This window comes from Coloeus monedula (assembly GCF_965178545.1).
Source record: "Coloeus monedula genome assembly, chromosome: 7".
NCBI classification, from domain to species: domain Eukaryota; kingdom Metazoa; phylum Chordata; class Aves; order Passeriformes; family Corvidae; genus Coloeus; species Coloeus monedula.
Genome location: NC_138787.1, coordinates 31,422,649 through 31,439,652, shown reverse-complemented (window position 1 = coordinate 31,439,652; position 17,004 = coordinate 31,422,649). Strand labels below are relative to the sequence as shown.

The 17,004-nt window shown below is 39.9% G+C and overlaps 2 protein-coding genes across 3 annotated transcripts; one reads left to right on the top strand and one right to left on the bottom strand.

Moving 5' to 3' along the window:
• The first annotated feature begins 5 nt into the window (after window positions 1-5).
• FAIM (Fas apoptotic inhibitory molecule) lies at window positions 6-7,521 on the top strand. Its single transcript, XM_082285158.1, has 5 exons — window positions 6-24; window positions 2,215-2,350; window positions 2,702-2,930; window positions 4,343-4,392; window positions 5,784-7,521. Exons 2-5 carry the CDS (start codon window positions 2,240-2,242, stop codon window positions 5,931-5,933), a joined length of 540 nt encoding a protein of 179 aa, XP_082141284.1. The 5' UTR covers window positions 6-24; window positions 2,215-2,239; the 3' UTR covers window positions 5,934-7,521.
• Window positions 7,514-16,903, bottom strand: PARP9 (poly(ADP-ribose) polymerase family member 9). 2 transcript variants are annotated; one of them, XM_082285152.1, is made up of 10 exons: window positions 16,878-16,903; window positions 16,458-16,497; window positions 14,899-15,158; window positions 13,348-13,572; window positions 13,055-13,267; window positions 12,267-12,327; window positions 11,458-11,820; window positions 10,511-10,659; window positions 9,672-9,837; window positions 7,514-8,478 (listed from the first exon to the last, which is right to left on the bottom strand). In XM_082285152.1, the coding sequence occupies exons 1-10, from the start codon at window positions 16,890-16,892 to the stop codon at window positions 8,141-8,143; spliced, it is 1,830 nt and encodes a 609-aa protein (XP_082141278.1). In that variant the 5' UTR covers window positions 16,893-16,903; the 3' UTR covers window positions 7,514-8,140. The 2 variants fall into 2 exon arrangements, with proteins under 2 accessions (XP_082141278.1, XP_082141279.1); XM_082285153.1 differs by lacking the exons at window positions 16,458-16,497; window positions 16,878-16,903 and having other exon boundaries at window positions 14,899-15,726.
• Between the last annotated feature and the right edge of the window lie 101 nt (window positions 16,904-17,004).

Below are 17,004 nucleotides of genomic sequence, written 5' to 3'. Positions count from 1 at the left end.
GCGAGGGGAGGAGACCGGGCGGAGGTAGGAGCGGGGCCGCGGCGGGAGCTGCGGCGGGCGCGGGGCTAATGAAAACAAAAATAAAGGAAAAGACAGAAAAAAAGCTCGTTGCCCGCGGTAACGGTGGGGGGAAATCTGCCGTCCCCGGCGCTCATGCGCCTCCCGGTACGCCGCCCCGCGATGAGCGCTGCCGGGATTAGGTGGATGCTATGGGAGCCGTAATCCCAGCCTAGTTTTCTGGAGGAGCCGTTCCGTATAAAGGAATAAACATCGCCTTGGGCTGCTGACTTGGTCAGCAGAAGGCGCGGTGAATAGAGGCGGTGGGTGCAGCACTGATGTGTGTCCCTGGTTCGGAGCCAGCGGCGCTGGAGGCGCCGCGCCCGCTCCCCCTGGGGCAGCGCACGGCTTTCCCTTGGGACGCGGGTGGGATCGGCCTGGAGTCTGGGTTCGGGTTTGATTTAAAATAAAAGTGTATTACTTCATTACCATGATTTGGGGGGAAGGGGAAAAAAAAAAAAAAAAAAAGGATTTTGTGTGTTCTGGGATGCTTCCTAATCCTTTAAGCATTGATCCTAAATGACGCCTAAAATCCACGCCGCAGGATTGCGGCCTGCCCGGGGTGATGAAGGCTCCGGGCGGTCTGTGGACAGCTCTTCTGGCATCTCCCGTGTGCCCGAGGCCGCTCCTTGTGCTGACCCCGGCCGGGGACACACGCGGGTCTGTCCCGAGCCTGCTCCTTGGACAAGAGGAGGGAAATACTCCCTGCCTGACTCCCAGCGTGTGCCCGGGGATGCCAACCTTCACAGGAACCAGAAACTTCAGGAACGGTCAAAACAATCTCCTCGGCATTTATTAGCACATGTTTGCTTATTGATAAGCACAGACAAGGCAGATGATGATGAAATTAATTAGTGAAAATAACACATTAAAAAACAGTGGTTGTAAACCACAGTCATGGTCTAAAAAACCTCTTAAGTAAGAAATGAGTTCGTTGTGGCTCACATAAATGTTGTGACTGAATTGCCAGGTCAAATTTACTGATGTGCTTGTTGAAAGCTACTGCAGTGGTTTAGAAAAGGGAGGAGGTGAAATTACTGCCTGTGCTATTTCCCAGTCCCAAATTCACTACAGTCTGGGACTGAGATGGGCAGCTCTGGATTGAGTTTCTGCTTTGTTCGTTTCTAAGCTTTGTCTCACAAATCAGGCAGCCCATTTTTCCATCCAGTAACTGACAACGTTATGAGGAGCTAGTAAAGTTAGGATAAACTGCACTTACTAGTTTTGTAAAATATAATACTTTTTAAAATGCACTTGGCTTTCTGTCTTAGAGGAAAGATGGTTGTGTTTTAAGTGTTTTTATTTCATCATATATATGACAGCTAGCACTGCATGCCAGTTAATGATGCTTTTAAAAGTGTCCTTTATCTTAACTGGAGAAAATGATGAAACTTTAGACCTCAGCGCTTCTCTGCTACTATTCTGCTTTTCTATTTTTTCTTGCTGCTAATTGGATTAAGAACTCTTTTGGCTTCTATGGCATCCGGTGAGGAGATTACTGTCTGTGAAGATGAAGTAAGGTAAAAAATCAGAACTGTGATATGAGCAGATTTGGAAAGATATCCACAGTTCCAGTAGTAACTTATGACTGTATCTAAACTTTAAAAATTACTTAAATTAAAGGGTATCTTGCCAGGTCCCTTCCCCTGTGTCCGTGTGTGCAGAGTTGTGTATCTGAATGATGTAGGTAGTGTTTATGAGATGTTAACGGATTACAGACAAATCCATTAACACAGCAAATAGCTAAACTGGTCATATTACTTTTTCAAGTCTAAAAGGCTGAAACTTTCTTTGAGACCAATCAAAAATTTTAGTGCCTACCAAGAAATAGCAGAACTGTCCAGGAGTATCCTAAAACTAAATATAACTTTGTTACCTATTGTCACCTGAAATGGGAATTTTAGAGGTTAGATGGCTAGCTGTGTCTGTACTGTTTGTCAAAGTGAGCCTGTTTAACTGTTTATATTTTGTGATGTTTTGTCATATTTGAATGTTTGGAAAACATGAAAGTATAAGCAGTTCTGTAAGCTTATTCTTTCAAGTCTCATTTTTTATTTGCAAAAAGTGACTTGCCCAGAAGCAGTAAAGATTTGAACTGCAGACATCGGGAATTGAACTTTCAACGACAATTAATTTACTTTGTTGGTTTCTCCTTAGGTCTCGGTACAGCTACTTAGAGAAGATGACAGATTTGGTGGCTGTTTGGGAAGTAGCTTTAAGTGATGGTGTTCACAAGATTGAATTTGAACATGGGACCACTTCAGGAAAGCGTGTTGTCTATGTTGATGGAAAGGTGAAATTGCTATGTGCTCAAAATTCACTGTGATACAGATTATATAACTGCACTTCCATGCAACACACTTCACAACAAACAAAAGACTAATAAATGCAAGTGAGGTACATTCAGTTAATTACCTAATTTAATAAACTACATCGTTCTTTTTTTCAGTTCCAGTTAAGGTGTGAGTATTCATGAAGTGCTTTGCTGTCTTTGGGCAGAGGCACTCTGTACATACAAAGCACCATATATGCATTCATTCCCAAATAATAGTTCAGTACTGAGCTGTCTCCCGAGTTCAATTTTTTAATATTAAAACATGCACTCAGGTGATTCAATTAATACCCACTGTCTTTTTTTCTACAGGAAGAAATAAGAAGAGAATGGATGTTTAAATTAGTGGGTAAAGAAACATTCACTGTTGGAGCTACTAAAACTAAAGCTGCTATTAACATTGATGCCGTCGGTGGCTTTGCATATGAATATACTTTGGAGATCAATGGAAAGAGTCTCAAGAAGTATATGGAGAACAGGTTAAAAACAACCAATACCTGGATATTGAACTTGGGAGGTACAGACTATAGAATTGTTCTAGGTAAGTAAGCATCGAGTGACTACATGTTGCTGCCTTTGAATAAACTTGTGTGCATTTAAAAACTGGCAATTAAGAGAAAGCACAGTTCAGTGGGTAGCACTGATGCAGTATAAAATCTTGGGGGATTTTGGAATTTGGAATGAGATGCCAAGGACAGTCTGAAAAATAATGGTCTTGTTATACATGTGTGAGCCTACAGCAGTGTGGTCAAAATTTTCGGGGGAGGAGGGTTGGGAGGTATTACTGCTGCTGCATCCATAGAGCTGCCCTAGCAAGGCAGTTCTCCAGGTGAAGCCTGTTACAGAAGTTTTACCTGCACTGTGATCAAACCTCATGTATGTCTAAGTTTGTTCAGCAGGTAGCCAGGCTTTCCTCCCAAAAATCATCAGCCATGTCAAGAAGTCTTTATTCCACATTTTTAAGAGATTGATGAGCATTCTTTTTTCTGCATCACTTCTTATCCACAAATTTAAACGAAAACCTTCTGATGATGTTCTTTCACTTTCTTAATAGCTAGGCAATATATTCTCTTCTGCCCCCCTTTCCCAGTTACATTACAAGCAAGTGGGAGGAAGGGATCCCTTGAGGAATTTGTCCATGGCATTTAGTGGGAAAACTTCCACTTGGACATTGCTGTATAGTTAGAGCTGGAGACAAGAGATCTCAGACTATTATTTCTTCTTAAACCTCAGGACAGAATGAACTGCCCTAAGATGAAGGCGAGCAGTGAAGAAAGACAGTTTTAGTGCCAGAAACAGATAAGTCTCTTCACAGAATTTTAACCTCTATGCTTACTGGAAAGGCAAGCAGAGTTCAGCTCTCTGCTGATGATGTGTGAATGACAGTGTCAGTAAAGGGAATTCTAGAGCAAAGTAATTTAAGGAGGATATGCTGGGAGAAGTAAAAGAATATTCTGTTTCAAATGCACAAAAATCTAAGATTGATATTTAAAGTGGTACTTGGTGTTTTCAAAATGTTATGAATACAAACAGTATGATGGATGTTAAATAATGCTGCTTTTGAATTAAATTGACCTGGAAGAAGAGTTAGAGCTTTATTGAATAAACAGCACTCAAATAATTAGCAGAAATTATTTCACTTTTCTGTCTTTTAATTTTTTCAGTTTAAGACTGTCAGAGTATCTCTGGCACTATTCAGAACAACACAGTGTTAATAGCCAGGGCTAGGGAGGGGTAAAAATGTATCTTCAAAGAAAATGTTGATGACAGAGCCTCCTCTCTCTCCAGTGAGAGCAAACCCAGTAGCTCAGGTACTATGGCTACTTAGGAATATCTTTTAGGAATTGGAAGTAAAATTCAAAAGTAGATTTTTAAAATCCCTAGATCCTTGTTTGTAGGGAGAAAAAAATATACCTTTTTCTTTCTACTTTCTGTTTTCCTTTTCCTTCACAGAAAAGGACACTATGGATGTGTGGTGCAACGGCCAAAAAATGGAAACAGCGGTATGTGATCCCCTTCCAAAGGCTCTTCCCAGGCTATGGATACATAACCAAAGCTTGGCAAAATAAGCCCTGGAGTGGCACATTACCTCCCTTTCCCAAAGAGGCTGAGGCAGCCAGGATGCTCCTGGTCTGTTCCAAATGACCTTCACTGAATTTTATAATGGGCAGTATTTCAGTTCAGATGCCAAACATCTGCTTATTTAAGGATAAATGATGCTTTTGTTTACCCTTTTTAGACAAACAAAAGAAATTTGAGTCAGGGTTTTTAGGGAGAAAACTTTCTAGGGAGTGGGAAGGACTTGAGTTTGAGGCAGAGTGTAGAACCATTGCATCCAAATCTGCTTGTGTTAGTTGTCACTGAAAGTTGAGCACATGTAGTCTGTTCTGATTCAAGCTTTTTTTCCATCTAGAGATGTTCCTAATACTTAGGGCTTAAGAGCCTCATTGGAACAAATAAAATCTTTTATCTTTCTGTCACATCTGCATTAAATTTTAGAGCAGGCTGACAGCTAGAAGACTTAATCTATTTGGTGTCTTTTTTGCATTATCAATATGCATACCAGGTAGGCTTCCCCATCCTTGAAGGATGAGTTTTCTCACCAGGGAGGAGTTACAGTGGTTACTACTGCCACAGGGAAGCCCCTGGATGAGCACAAATTGTAAAATCAACAGTTCTGCTATACCTGAGAGTAGGATGAAAAGATTCACCAAATGTTTGCTTAGTAATCAGTGGAAGAAACTTCCTCTCTCAGTGAATCAGGACTTCTGCTCCTGATGGCCATCAGCCTTTTCTACAATGTACTGAAAGCACTCAGAAGAATTCTTGCAAGCTGTGAGTGCAAGTTTAGTGCCACACTATGCTTCCATTAGAGCAGCACATGGATTGTCCTGCTGTCACAAACATTATGACAAAAACACAGCCATGCCTGGCAAAATCTCTAACAGGAAATCACATAACTGCAGCAGATGTGTATCCAAGATACACAACTGTTGTACTTGACTCAGGGGATCCTAAATACTTCACCTTTTTCTGCCACTTCAGCGTAGGTTTGTGTGGCACCTACTGGCTGTGTGCAGCACAACGCGGCAGGACGCTGCCTTTTCTGGTTTTGGTTACTGATGTGAATCAGTAATATTGATTCACAAACTCCAGCTTTACCATTTCCGATTGTGTGATGTTTTCATCATCATCTAATACCCACAAATCCTTAACTGGGCACCTTGGCAAAGCCCTGCCTGAGATTCAGCAGCCTTGTTCAGCTTTTGGGCAGTACTTGTCACAGGTACCTAAAGCTGCCGTGTCTGTGGGAACTGCAAGTGATCCTGACATTGATGCACTCAAGCTTTTCATTTATTAAAATATCACGTGACTCTTGTTTCCTTTCTCCCAGGGTGAATTTGTGGAAGATGGGACTGAAACTCACTTCACTGTTGCTGATCGCAGCTGTTGCATTAAGGCTGTCAGTAGTGGGAAACGAAAGGAAGGAATTATTCATACCCTCATTGTGGACAACAGAGAAATCCCAGAGGCTGTGGAATAGCCCTGGTTAACTGATTATGGTAGGACTAAGATCAGGAATTTTCAATTACTGTGGTAATTATTTTAATATGTACTACTTGGTACATTTAGCTTGTGCTGGCTTTATTTTCTAGTTTCTGTACATGAAATTATTCTTTTTGAGGACCAGATGAAAATAATTATATACAACCTCTTACATTACCATTTTTTTAAAAAAACCTATATGTATATCTAGAATGTATAGTATATCACTACGTGTGGAGAACACTGGTGAACTTAAAGAGAAATTATACATCAGGAAAAAATCATTCTGTAATAAAATGGAAGATAAATATTCAGCCACACTGAATCCTTAACTGCAGGTGTATGTGGAGGGAAGAGAAAGCCTTTACTGGGCACAGGAGTAAGATGTTAAAAGCTTTCTCTAAAATTATTTTTTCTATTAAACTGACTACAAACCTTTTCAGATGCAGTTAAGGGGAGTTACAAAGTTAATAAAAAGGTTAATAATGAAATACACAGTTACCAATACTTGTGTTACAGTATTAAAGTAATACTGAGTTATGAAAACTGTTCTTTATTCCCACTAGGAGCAAGATGTTACATTGTGACAAAAATAACATTCCTTTAGGTGTTCTGAAAACTGATGCTGTAGTTCAGAAACTCTGTACTGAGTTTTTTCAAAACAGAAAGGAAAAAAAAAATCCTGCCAAAAAAAACCCCTTTAAAAATGATACCTCTTGACACATGCTGAAATGAGAACTTATCTTCGTTCAGTGCTAGCAAATCTTAAATCTACAATTTGTGTTTTTATGGCAGTAATGTGTGAATCAAGAAACATGAGGAAAAAGGGGACAGAAGTGGAAAACAATTGGTTACTTAAATGGAATAGTTAAAATAGGAATAGACTAATTCTGTTTTCAGAACTGTAGCATAATTTCTAAGAGCAACCTTTGGATTTCTTGAGAACAAACCTCGTGTGTTAAGAGACTCACACTACAAAACTACCCTTTGCAACAGCAGGCATAGCTAATCTTAAAAATAATTTTTACAAAACCCAAAATATATTTATATTAATCTAGAAGTTTATTTTGTAATGGTTAAAAAAATTTTCCACTTGTAACCTCAGAATTCAGAATTAGACTTTTATAACTTAATTTCTTTTGGACTTGTGAGTGGTTCCTAGCACTACAACTACTAGCTCAGGAGATGCAGATGCAGTACAAGCATCCTGGGAATCCATTAACAAATTATTTTGAAAAGTTTTATTAAATGCTGATTTCATCTGTGTTTTAGAGATCAGACTGCTCCCCATTTGCAGACTTTACTAAAGAAAGCTTCCATGTACCCAAGTGCTGGACTGAATCCCCTTTTACACTGGAATTACTGTAATAGCTAGCTAGCTCTTGGGCTTTTCTGTGTATTTGCTTCAGGTCACTGCAGAAGCAGCATGGGGATACCTGGCTACAAGGCTGACAATGTAATCTTTAAAAGATGTTGGTAAAGGTAGATTAATTGAAAAATAATTTCAAGCTGTAGCTTGAACCAGTTCTCTACTATTTGTAGCCTTTCAAATAGATTGAATGTTGCTGAGAAATCTGAAGCTCATGTACAAATCACATTCTTAAGACTATATAGAAAAATACAAGTTAACAGATAGTGACATTCGTACTTTTTATTTTGAATACATGCATCTACAATGCTTGAAGAAACTAATAAAAACTATAACAGCAACCACTGTAAGAAATCATGAAGTATTTCCTCATGTTTGTCATAACTATGTGTATATAATACCATGTCCCTAAGTGGAAAATAGGGCAATGTAGCAGATGAAAGCTATCTTAAGTCAAAAGAAAACTTAAGAATCGAAAGGCACAACCAAGATGTCTTGTGTTTCCCTGACATATGCAGTATCTCAGATTAAGAAAATGCAGTGGAAGAATGACAGCCCACACAACCATCAAAGTGTATACTCACAAGCTGAGATCACTTTAAGGAATTAAGTAAATGACCAGGTATGTTAAATGTTAAACTGTATTTTGGGATGGTTTCCCTTCTGCTTCCATTCACAGGTAATTTTGTCCTCATCTCCTTCAGGTATTAACTTACTCTTTACTTCATGAATATTTCAGAAATTTTCAGGAAGCACTTTGACCATAGCACACTACTCTCAAATCTAAGCACTAGACTTTGTTCTCAGAGGGTCTTCACCGTAGCTACAGTTCTGCTTTATACCCACTGAGGATGTTGCTGGTTTTCTCCAGAAGCTACATACCTCTCAGTCACTGGGGAACAAGTCAGCAAATACTGTGGAAGGGCCCCAAAACCGTTGAAAATGACAAAGATGTCAGGACTGCGTACACTGTCTACTAAACTGTCATATAAGGTAATGGCATCCCTCTCCACTCCTGGTGGCACAATGTAAGATGGCTGGCCTCTAGTGTGTAAGCCAGTTACTACATCAGCCTCAAACACGTATATTTTAGAATTTGTTTCCCGTGTAGCTCTATCCTTGGTCAGGTTCCTCAGGTTCTTTGTAAAGTAAATGCCAGCTCCATATTTTTGTTCTGGAAAGAGAAAGAAAAATTTTCAGAGATCAAAGCATTTAACAGTTGGTTCTTTCAGGGTGGTAGCTCCAAGAGACTGCTGCTTGATTCAGGGTTACAAGTGATGTTACTGCTCAATGTGTGCCATCCTTTTGGAAGTTAACTCACATGGAGTGGCTCTGATGCTTGCACTGACCTCCCACTGAAATCACGAGCAATGACAGCTGATGGCCGTTCCAATTAACTGCTACTCCAGTGGTAACTGTTTAGATTTAGCTGTTAATCCAGTGATTGAACCATCAAGGTCTAAAGGATTTATATAAAATAAATATGACTCACGCTTCAGTCATCATGTACAAGGGACTGATAAACAACAAAGGCAGCAAGATCTTAAAAATGCAAACTACAAAGAAGAAGCTTTGAGATTTATAAGAAAAAAGGTCACATAAAGTGCTGTTACAGTATCACATAGGAAAGTGCAAAGAAATTAGAACATCTTATTTATTCCTTTTAAAGTGTGGAAATGTGCCATGTACCTTGCATAGACAAAGAAAGGCAAATCTCCACTTTTTGAACAGTTTATTGCTTGAAATCCCAGTTCTGCAATTGACACACAAAATATCACACCCTTCACCGACTGCAGCATGAAGCACTAAACACTTACTCTTTCTCCTTCTGAAAGCCTCTGTCTACTACAGTATTTCATAAAGCTCACAGCTTTCCTCCAAGCCCACTCTACTCTGAATGGCAGCATAAGCAATCAGATTTTCTGCTGTCTCTGACCACATCTGATCTGAGCAGGGGCCTGGGCTGGATAACCCTCAGAAGCACCTTCCAGCCTCAGTGTTTTGTGAGGCCCTTGAACATGCTTCAAAGCAACAAGTGGCTGAATGCATGTTTGCAGCAGCTGCCTAAGGACACTGACTTTCTTTACAGAGTAACAAAATAAAACTTGGACATGGAATTATGGGTATACTAATAGTTCTGTCCAGTGTCTGGGCTAGGCTTGAATTCAGGCTTATCCTCCTAGAGCCTTGCTGGCTCTACAGTGTCAGGAAGGAAAACCTTACTGTATGTAATAAAGTAAGCTCATACAAATCTAAATGCAAGTAAGAAACAGTTCTTGTTTAGGAATGCCATTTTTTTCTAATTTTAACCTAAGTTTAGTAGTCAGTCACTTCATTTTGACTAAAGATGCCAAAGCAAGTTATTACCTGTTGGTGGAGAATACATCCTGTGAAATCCAGTTTGGCAAACTGAGCTACAGAACTCAGCAGGGACATTCTGGTACAACTTGAAGGTCGTTTTGGAGCTACCATCTACATTTTTTTTCATTTGTTGGAATGCAGCAGATAGAAGTGGATTACGTATCTTTTCAATCTGTAACATAAAGAACAGCGTAGCATAAGCAGATGGAGATCAATGTCTGTGAAATCCGTAAGTGCTTTTATTCAGGCTATGTTCTTCAATGCAAGAACTTTTACTTTAGCTTACATGCATTGACCACATAGTGGACAAAGTATCTCAAATGGGCAACTGATCCTAAGAGAAGAACCATACCACTATCCCATGCTTCCCATTGAAATCACTGGGAATATTTCCTGGTGTACTGACTTCCAGTACTTGAGTTGTGCTGAAGACACTGAGTCCACCTTCTGTTTAGTAAAGCACTGATACCCAGTATGATTCTAGTTTAAACACATAATCACTGCAATAGTGTCCTGGAATATTGTACTTAATTAATCTTACCAATCTCGTATTTCTCTAGAGTCCTATAAAGGGGCATCTGAAGCACAAAGTAAGAGGGAGAACATACAGTACAATTAAAAAGACTAAGAATGTAATCACTTTTTGAATGATTATTTTTGTCATGTTCAAAATACTTTTCATTAGGAGTAAAGACTGGATCTATCTTAAGGATTAGGCTGATTTGATCCTAATTTTTAAAAGCAATGCATTGAAATAGTGCATCTGGATTTTTTAAGCTTACATTAAACATGTTAGGTCAAATATATCAGCTGAGATTCAGTTTTTCCATCAACATCCTCTTTACCCTGAGAACATGAAGTCCAGCTTTTTCAAATTGTTTCTGTCTGTCTTTAAACTCCTGGAGGTGCGAGTCTACCAGTGAAATCTGGACATAGTGAGCGGTACTTGTCTTGTGAAAGTCTCCTTCTGAAAGCTGACCTGCTTCTGGTTGGCCTGGATATGAAAAAGGGAGTAGAATTTTCATTATCCTAATGTCTGAAGCAAAGGCAAGGGGGGGGGGGCAGACCTGCTACGTTAGTTGGTGGTTAATTAAGAACAAAGAATGTTAAGTGTTCTCTGAAGTAATGTCAGAGGCTAATCTTGAGAGGAACTAGTTTATATAGATAGGAATGTATTCTATTTTTCTGCATTTATTATAAGGAAACCAGGGAGAGAGAAAACCAAAGAAAAGCAATTTATGTTCTCCATTACACCTCTCCACAGCCAAGCTTTCATATAAAGGTATCTATATTGAGTGACTATCCCAACATGAATTAAAATTGATCACTCAGTAGCTTTTTGTAATGCCACTCATTGTATCAACTGTTCATGACAGCCAAGGACTCTGCAGAACAAGTCCACTGCTGAGCCCTGCAACAGTGGTCCAGCTGTAGCCAGCAAGAGCTCAGCAAAGGTGTGTGTTAATTAAGTGCAAATTTTGCAAATCTCTAGTGGCCAAGCTTTAAAGTGAAGGTATCCTGGAGGAAGCTCCACTGCAGCTGGATATACATCATGGCCAGCCCCTGTATAAACTGTGCCCTACTGGGAACACTGCCAAGTGAGTGAAATGGTCTCCCAGGGGCTCACATGATAAAAGTACAGGGATATCAGTAATTAAAGCAATACTCAGTATGCATGTTTGAACCGAATGTATGTCTGTCCACTCTCAGCAATAGAGAAATACATGTTGCTTCATACTTGAACTTGTTTAGGCACTTATTTACTTCATTAGTCACTATTTACTTTACATACACAATGAGTAGAGCAGTTTCTCTTGTTCAGCTATAGTCGTCTCTTGCATACGAAGCAGTAACTCTTCAGTCATGAGCACTGCATCAACCAAAGCATCAGGAGGGCCCTGAAATTTCAGTCTTGCTTGTCCACCTCTCACTTCTTCTGACATGCATAAACCAGAAGGCTGCTCTCGAGAGAGTTCTGCAAACTCCTTTTTACCAAGGCAAAAAATGTAGTTATTTTCAATAACAGCAGGGCGACCTTCCTGAATTTGCATTACAGTTTGGAGCCATGATTCTGCTGCTTCCAGTGCTGTAGGTGTGCTCCCTCTAAGTTCAATCACTGGTTCACTGCTTGCAGTTTGACCCCCTGACTTGGTACCTGGAAAATACATTTTTTTATTATTACAAGTGCATTGGAAGAGTGAAGAGCTTTCAAGTGCTGACACAAATTCCTACTTTTAATGCAAGCTGTACAGTGCAAGAAGCACACTACTCTTCCGGTATGCTCAAAAAAGAGATGCAGCTACAAGGAGGAAAGGTTTCCAGGGTCCACACACACATATATGGAGAATTTATTTGCCTTTCACTAAATGACTTCCAACAAGTTAGACAATGACAATGGGTTTTGTTTTTAAATCTTAAAAGGAACCGCCCCGTTCCATTCCTATTAATGTAAAAATACAAAGTGCTCATGAGTTTTTGCTTCCTCCTCTCCGCAAGACCCACAGGTAAATACTAAGTTCCCTATTTTAAAGGGATGTGATTACAAATTCTCAATTCTGGAGTACTCATTTACTGGAAATGCCCCTTCTGTTCATTACTTACTCAAAGGATCACTTCTGTTTTCCAGTTTGAGATTTGCTGAATAAAATTTTCTCTGGAGAACCTTGAAAGATAAAAGTTTAGGAGGACTTTGCAATCTTCTTTTGTCAAATATGCAATTCATCTCTTCAAAACTGTTAGACAAGCAGTTTACACCCCCACCCCCAATTCTGAAATTGTCAATTTTCCCCAAAATGTTATTCCTGACAATATCAAATGCATTCCTGTCCAGCATCTCCTAAGGTAACACACCTTACACACTGAATGGCTGGCACCTTTACCACCTCCTTGTGGCTGTGGCATATCTCATGCAATCACATAAGATAAAGGTGTTCATTACTTGCAGTTTAATGCTGATGAATCCCTACTCAGTTTTAAAATCCAGACTATTCTTCTGCCTGTCTACTTGAAACTCTTCTATTATATTAGCTCATAGAATGTGTTAATAGGGTTTTGCCTTAGGAGCTCCATACAAAAAACCAAAACTGACTGAAAACATCTCCTGAGGAGGAATGTTTGTCCCTTAATGAGTTAAGAGTAGACTCTTATACATTCACTGACAGACGTGACAATTTTAAAGTTCCCTCCTATTTTTATCAGACTACAGGGTGAAGACTTCTAGTTTAGTGAAAAAAAATATTTGCAAAGATTGAGTATTTTCTAATGAGATTGGGACCTGCTGCTCCCAATTGTTGCTAGTACAGAATAGACTTATCTTCATTTTCAGTCACCTACGGAAATATTTTTAGTTTTGTGTTTTCCTTAGGGGTAGTTAACAACAAATGTATTACCTTGCAGACATCAAGGTCATCTGGGAAAACGACAAATTGCACGTCTCTCTTCTTCATAGGATGTGCCCTGGCAAAATCTAAAATTGCTTCTATCATGGTCTCTGCCACTATGTCAATAGACAGCATTGGTGACCAATCTACTGGAAAAGAAACTAAGGGAGATGAGTGGTCCTGGAAGTGACCCAGGCATCTTTTCACTGCATCCTTTAATTCCTGCAGGAAAAACAAAATGTTTCAGTCCTGCCATCACCCAACATGAAAATCCATTAAAATCCAAAGTAAGTGATCATCACCTCACACTGTAACACCGGATGCTGGTATCTCAACACCACGTTCAGTACAGGCACACCAGGCAGCTCACGCCTTTTCATTACTATGGGTTCCTTAAAACGTGCTGGATATCTAAGATGATGCTGAAGTTCCTTTTGAAAAGCTGAACCCTCTTCTTCCATCAGTTGTCTTGAAAATTGAGAGAGAGGCTCACCCCTTGCATTCACAGGGTTAACAATAGCTGTTTTCTGCAAGGAAAGAGTGCAAATTTCAGTATACTTCAAACTGACTATTTGAAAGTTTTGCTATTATAGAGAGCATTCTTTCTAAGCACAATTCCTGTAAAAAGGCCTGACTGCCACATTCAAGATCAGCTGCTTGAATTTCCCTACTACTTACTACTACAAGCAGCACTGGAATACATCAAAGTATGCACCTTGCAGTGGCAGTTCAGAAACCAACGGCATGCACAAAGCTGTTCCAATCATCAGAGTGTACTGAACAGAATTATTACTCTCACTATCCAAATGACCCACGTGCCAATTATCAGCAGGAGAGAACTATGGCTGTCATCCCAGCCTTAGGGTAGCAAGGACACATCACCAAACTAGCGGTGTCAGTACATGTAAGGGAACTGCAAAGCTATGATTGCTTCCAATTCCCAGTGGAAAAAGCAGACTCCCATAGTAGGCGTCCTGTATTTCAAATACGGAAAATGCAAAACACTTGTTTACAGAATGCCTGTAACAGCAGTAATTGTTCTAGCCTTTATTGTTGAATATTATCTAAAGACACAAGAACATGTTTTCCTCACAGTCTTGAGGGCATGTGCATCTTTCAGTGCTGTAGAATTGGTTAATAAAATTCCCTGCAAGGTCAACTTTGCGATCCTTTGTTCTCACACCAAAAAATGAACTTCCTATTCCATTACAATACGTCTTCATAATAAAAGTTTATTTTTTATTTTAAGATACAGTATCTGCTAAAAGCAAATGCTGTTCCTGTGCTGTACTTTGCAGTCTAAGAGCTCTGTTGAATTCCTGTGACTGAGCTTATACATTTTGCACCAGATTTTCTAGCTAAAAACTTAATCAATTTAAATAATGCCCTGTTTAAAGGTAAGATGCACATCATCTAAATTATTTTCAGCTGTTTCAGTGTTTGCTGAATAATTTCAGTAATGGAGTTATAAGAACATAAATGATAGGAAAAAAAAGCAAGGCAGAAAATAAGAGAAGACTTCTATAGAGTGCATTATAAAATGTGAATTCCTATATAATAAGAAGATAAACCTTCACATAGGAATGTATTATTAATCATCCAATCTTTAGCTGCTTCCTATTACAACACCATGTATAAAAAAACAAAATAAAAACATTCTAAAGTTCAATACCCATTTAGACAAAAAACAACTCTTTACTACTATAACTTATTTACCATGTGTAAATTCTCATCAAACTGAGAAGAAAACTATTTAGTGAACTGATACAAAATGTGTTCTGAACTCTTGGACTCCAAATCCCACAAAGACTTGGAGGCAACACCATGTTCCTCAAATTACAGGACAGACTTACCTTCAGCTGTTCAGGGTATCCATTTATGAAGCGCAAGCGAATGCCTCCATGTTTGAGGTAAGTTGAAAGCTGGCTTGGTGAAGCTGACACAGTGTCCTCAGGTGAACTGGTATCACCCAGAAACTTTTCACAGGCCTTCTTTATTTCTGCAACTGTAGACTCTTCAATGTTCACCAGGCGGATTTCCCTGAGACAGCTTGGTGGACTTCTCTCAACAAATTCCTTTACAGCCATTACAATCGCTTGAGAACATAAATCAACTGGGAAGGCATAGACACCTGAACTCACTGCTGGGATAGCCACAGACTTTAACTTTCCTGAAGCACTAACATAACACAGAATGTTCCAAATAGCTTGCTGAAGTAGGTAACAGCATGTTTCCTTGTCATGAGGATTCCACCTTGGCCCAACTGCATGAATAATTTCCTTACAAGGAAGCTTCCCTCCACCTGTCACTGCTATATTGCCAACTTTGACTTTTCCATTCTTTTGAATATAAAGATTGCTTTGCTCTTTTATTTCTGGCCCTCCAGCTTTTACAAGGGCAAGAGCGAGACCACCTCCATGTTCAAGACACTCATTCGCTGCATTCACCAAGGCATCAACCTCGTGTCTTGTGAGATCATCCTTATAAACACAAATGTCAATTCCCCCTTTTACTTTTTTCCTGTATACTTCGTCAGTACTTTTTGCTGCTTTTCTGAAGGCCAACGTACAAGCAAACTTTTTGGAAAGGAGATTATTTAGACAGTAGTCTCTTCTCTTAAGAGCTTCATAGGCATCTTTACTGATGGGGATCAAACTGACCTCATCCATTACCATGATCGACCCTAGGACACAGAATATAAAGTGAAACAGAAGATACTACTATCAAAACATGTCTTTTTACAGAGAAGTGTGGCTTATAGCTCTCAATTTTATCCTACTGTCATTGCTGAACAATTTTTTTTTAACAGTCTAATCTTCTCCCTCCCCTTTTCAGAGATTTAGAAAGCCCAAGAAGGTTCATTTAACTGTGCCACAGAGATCTGATGCTAAGTTTTAATTCTGTGACTCTTATTTGGTCTGTACTTAAAGCCCACAAGCAAGTTCTTTCTTTGTAAGGAACCTTGTATGAACTCAGAAAGGCTTTTTAACCCACTTTTTTTAGGGAACAGTTTTTACATTATTACTATGCAATACAGCCCTCTCCTGGCAGATGTCAGCAGTACTACATGCAGCAGTTATGTTAATTAGTTTAAATCAATTTGTGTGAGTTTAATCAAACTTTCCTCTGGGGTATGCTACCTGCTTGTAAAAAGGATCGGATGTTTTGCACTTATAAAGTATACACGCCAATTCATCAAAGCACTTCTGAGCTCTTGCTTTTAAAAGAGAAATGCAAGCAAGTCCGGTTGAAGTAATGAATAATAATGGTGATTCATAACTGTGTCTACTTCATATTAATTATGAATTTCAGGTTGCTTTTGGCTTTTGTTTTCCAGTTTGCTGGCTGTACCTGGCAGTTTTCAACTTACATACAAGTACACACTTTGCAGATAGCTAAATGAGAGGCTTACCTAAATCGGGCTTCCCTTTGAAGTAATCTGAAATGTAACTCTATTGTAATAAAAAGAAAAAAAGTTAAGAGAAAGTACATGTTACAAGCAGCAAAGTATGTGGGCTACACATAGTACCTTCCTACAGGAGAGGTTCTGTTGCAAATCAAACCGGCAGCACCAGCTTTTCAAACATCTGTAGAAAGTTTTCTAGTTTTTAAAATGCTGTTCGGAGCTGCAGGAGCTCTGTGGGTGAAGCTGCCCACAGCTTCCTCCGGCTCACTCGCAGGAGGGAGAGGCCGTACAGAGTAATTTCCGAGCGCCAGGCCAGTGGCCGGGACTGTTTTGTTCCCCTAAGCCCCGCCGGGAGTTCCCGCCGCACCCCGAGCCCCTGAGGCCGCCGCCGCCCCGAGCCCTCTGCCCCCAGCTCCTCTGCGGTACCTGGAGGACTCCCATAAGCCGGCTCGGCGCGGATCCTCAGCGCTCGGAGCTGCAGCGTGGTCCGAAGCGGGGAACCGCGGCCAGAGCGGGAAACGAAAGCGAAAGCAGGCGGCGGAGCGGGAAGCGG

Excerpts from the sequence above, each read along its gene's own strand:
- FAIM (XM_082285158.1), top strand. The coding sequence starts at position 2,240 with ATGACAGATTTGGTGGCTGTTTGGGAAGTAGCTTTAAGTGATGGTGTT. Across the intron at positions 2,351-2,701 it reads TTGTCTATGTTGATGGAAAG|GAAGAAATAAGAAGAGAATG; the intron begins GTGAAATTGCTA and ends TTTTTTCTACAG. Across the intron at positions 2,931-4,342 it reads AGACTATAGAATTGTTCTAG|AAAAGGACACTATGGATGTG; the intron begins GTAAGTAAGCAT and ends TTTCCTTCACAG.
- PARP9 (XM_082285153.1), bottom strand. The coding sequence starts at position 15,720 with ATGGTAATGGATGAGGTCAGTTTGATCCCCATCAGTAAAGATGCCTAT. Across the intron at positions 13,573-14,898 it reads GATACCCTGAACAGCTGAAG|AAAACAGCTATTGTTAACCC; the intron begins GTAAGTCTGTCC and ends CTTTCCTTGCAG. Across the intron at positions 13,268-13,347 it reads ATCCGGTGTTACAGTGTGAG|GAATTAAAGGATGCAGTGAA; the intron begins GTGATGATCACT and ends TTTTTCCTGCAG.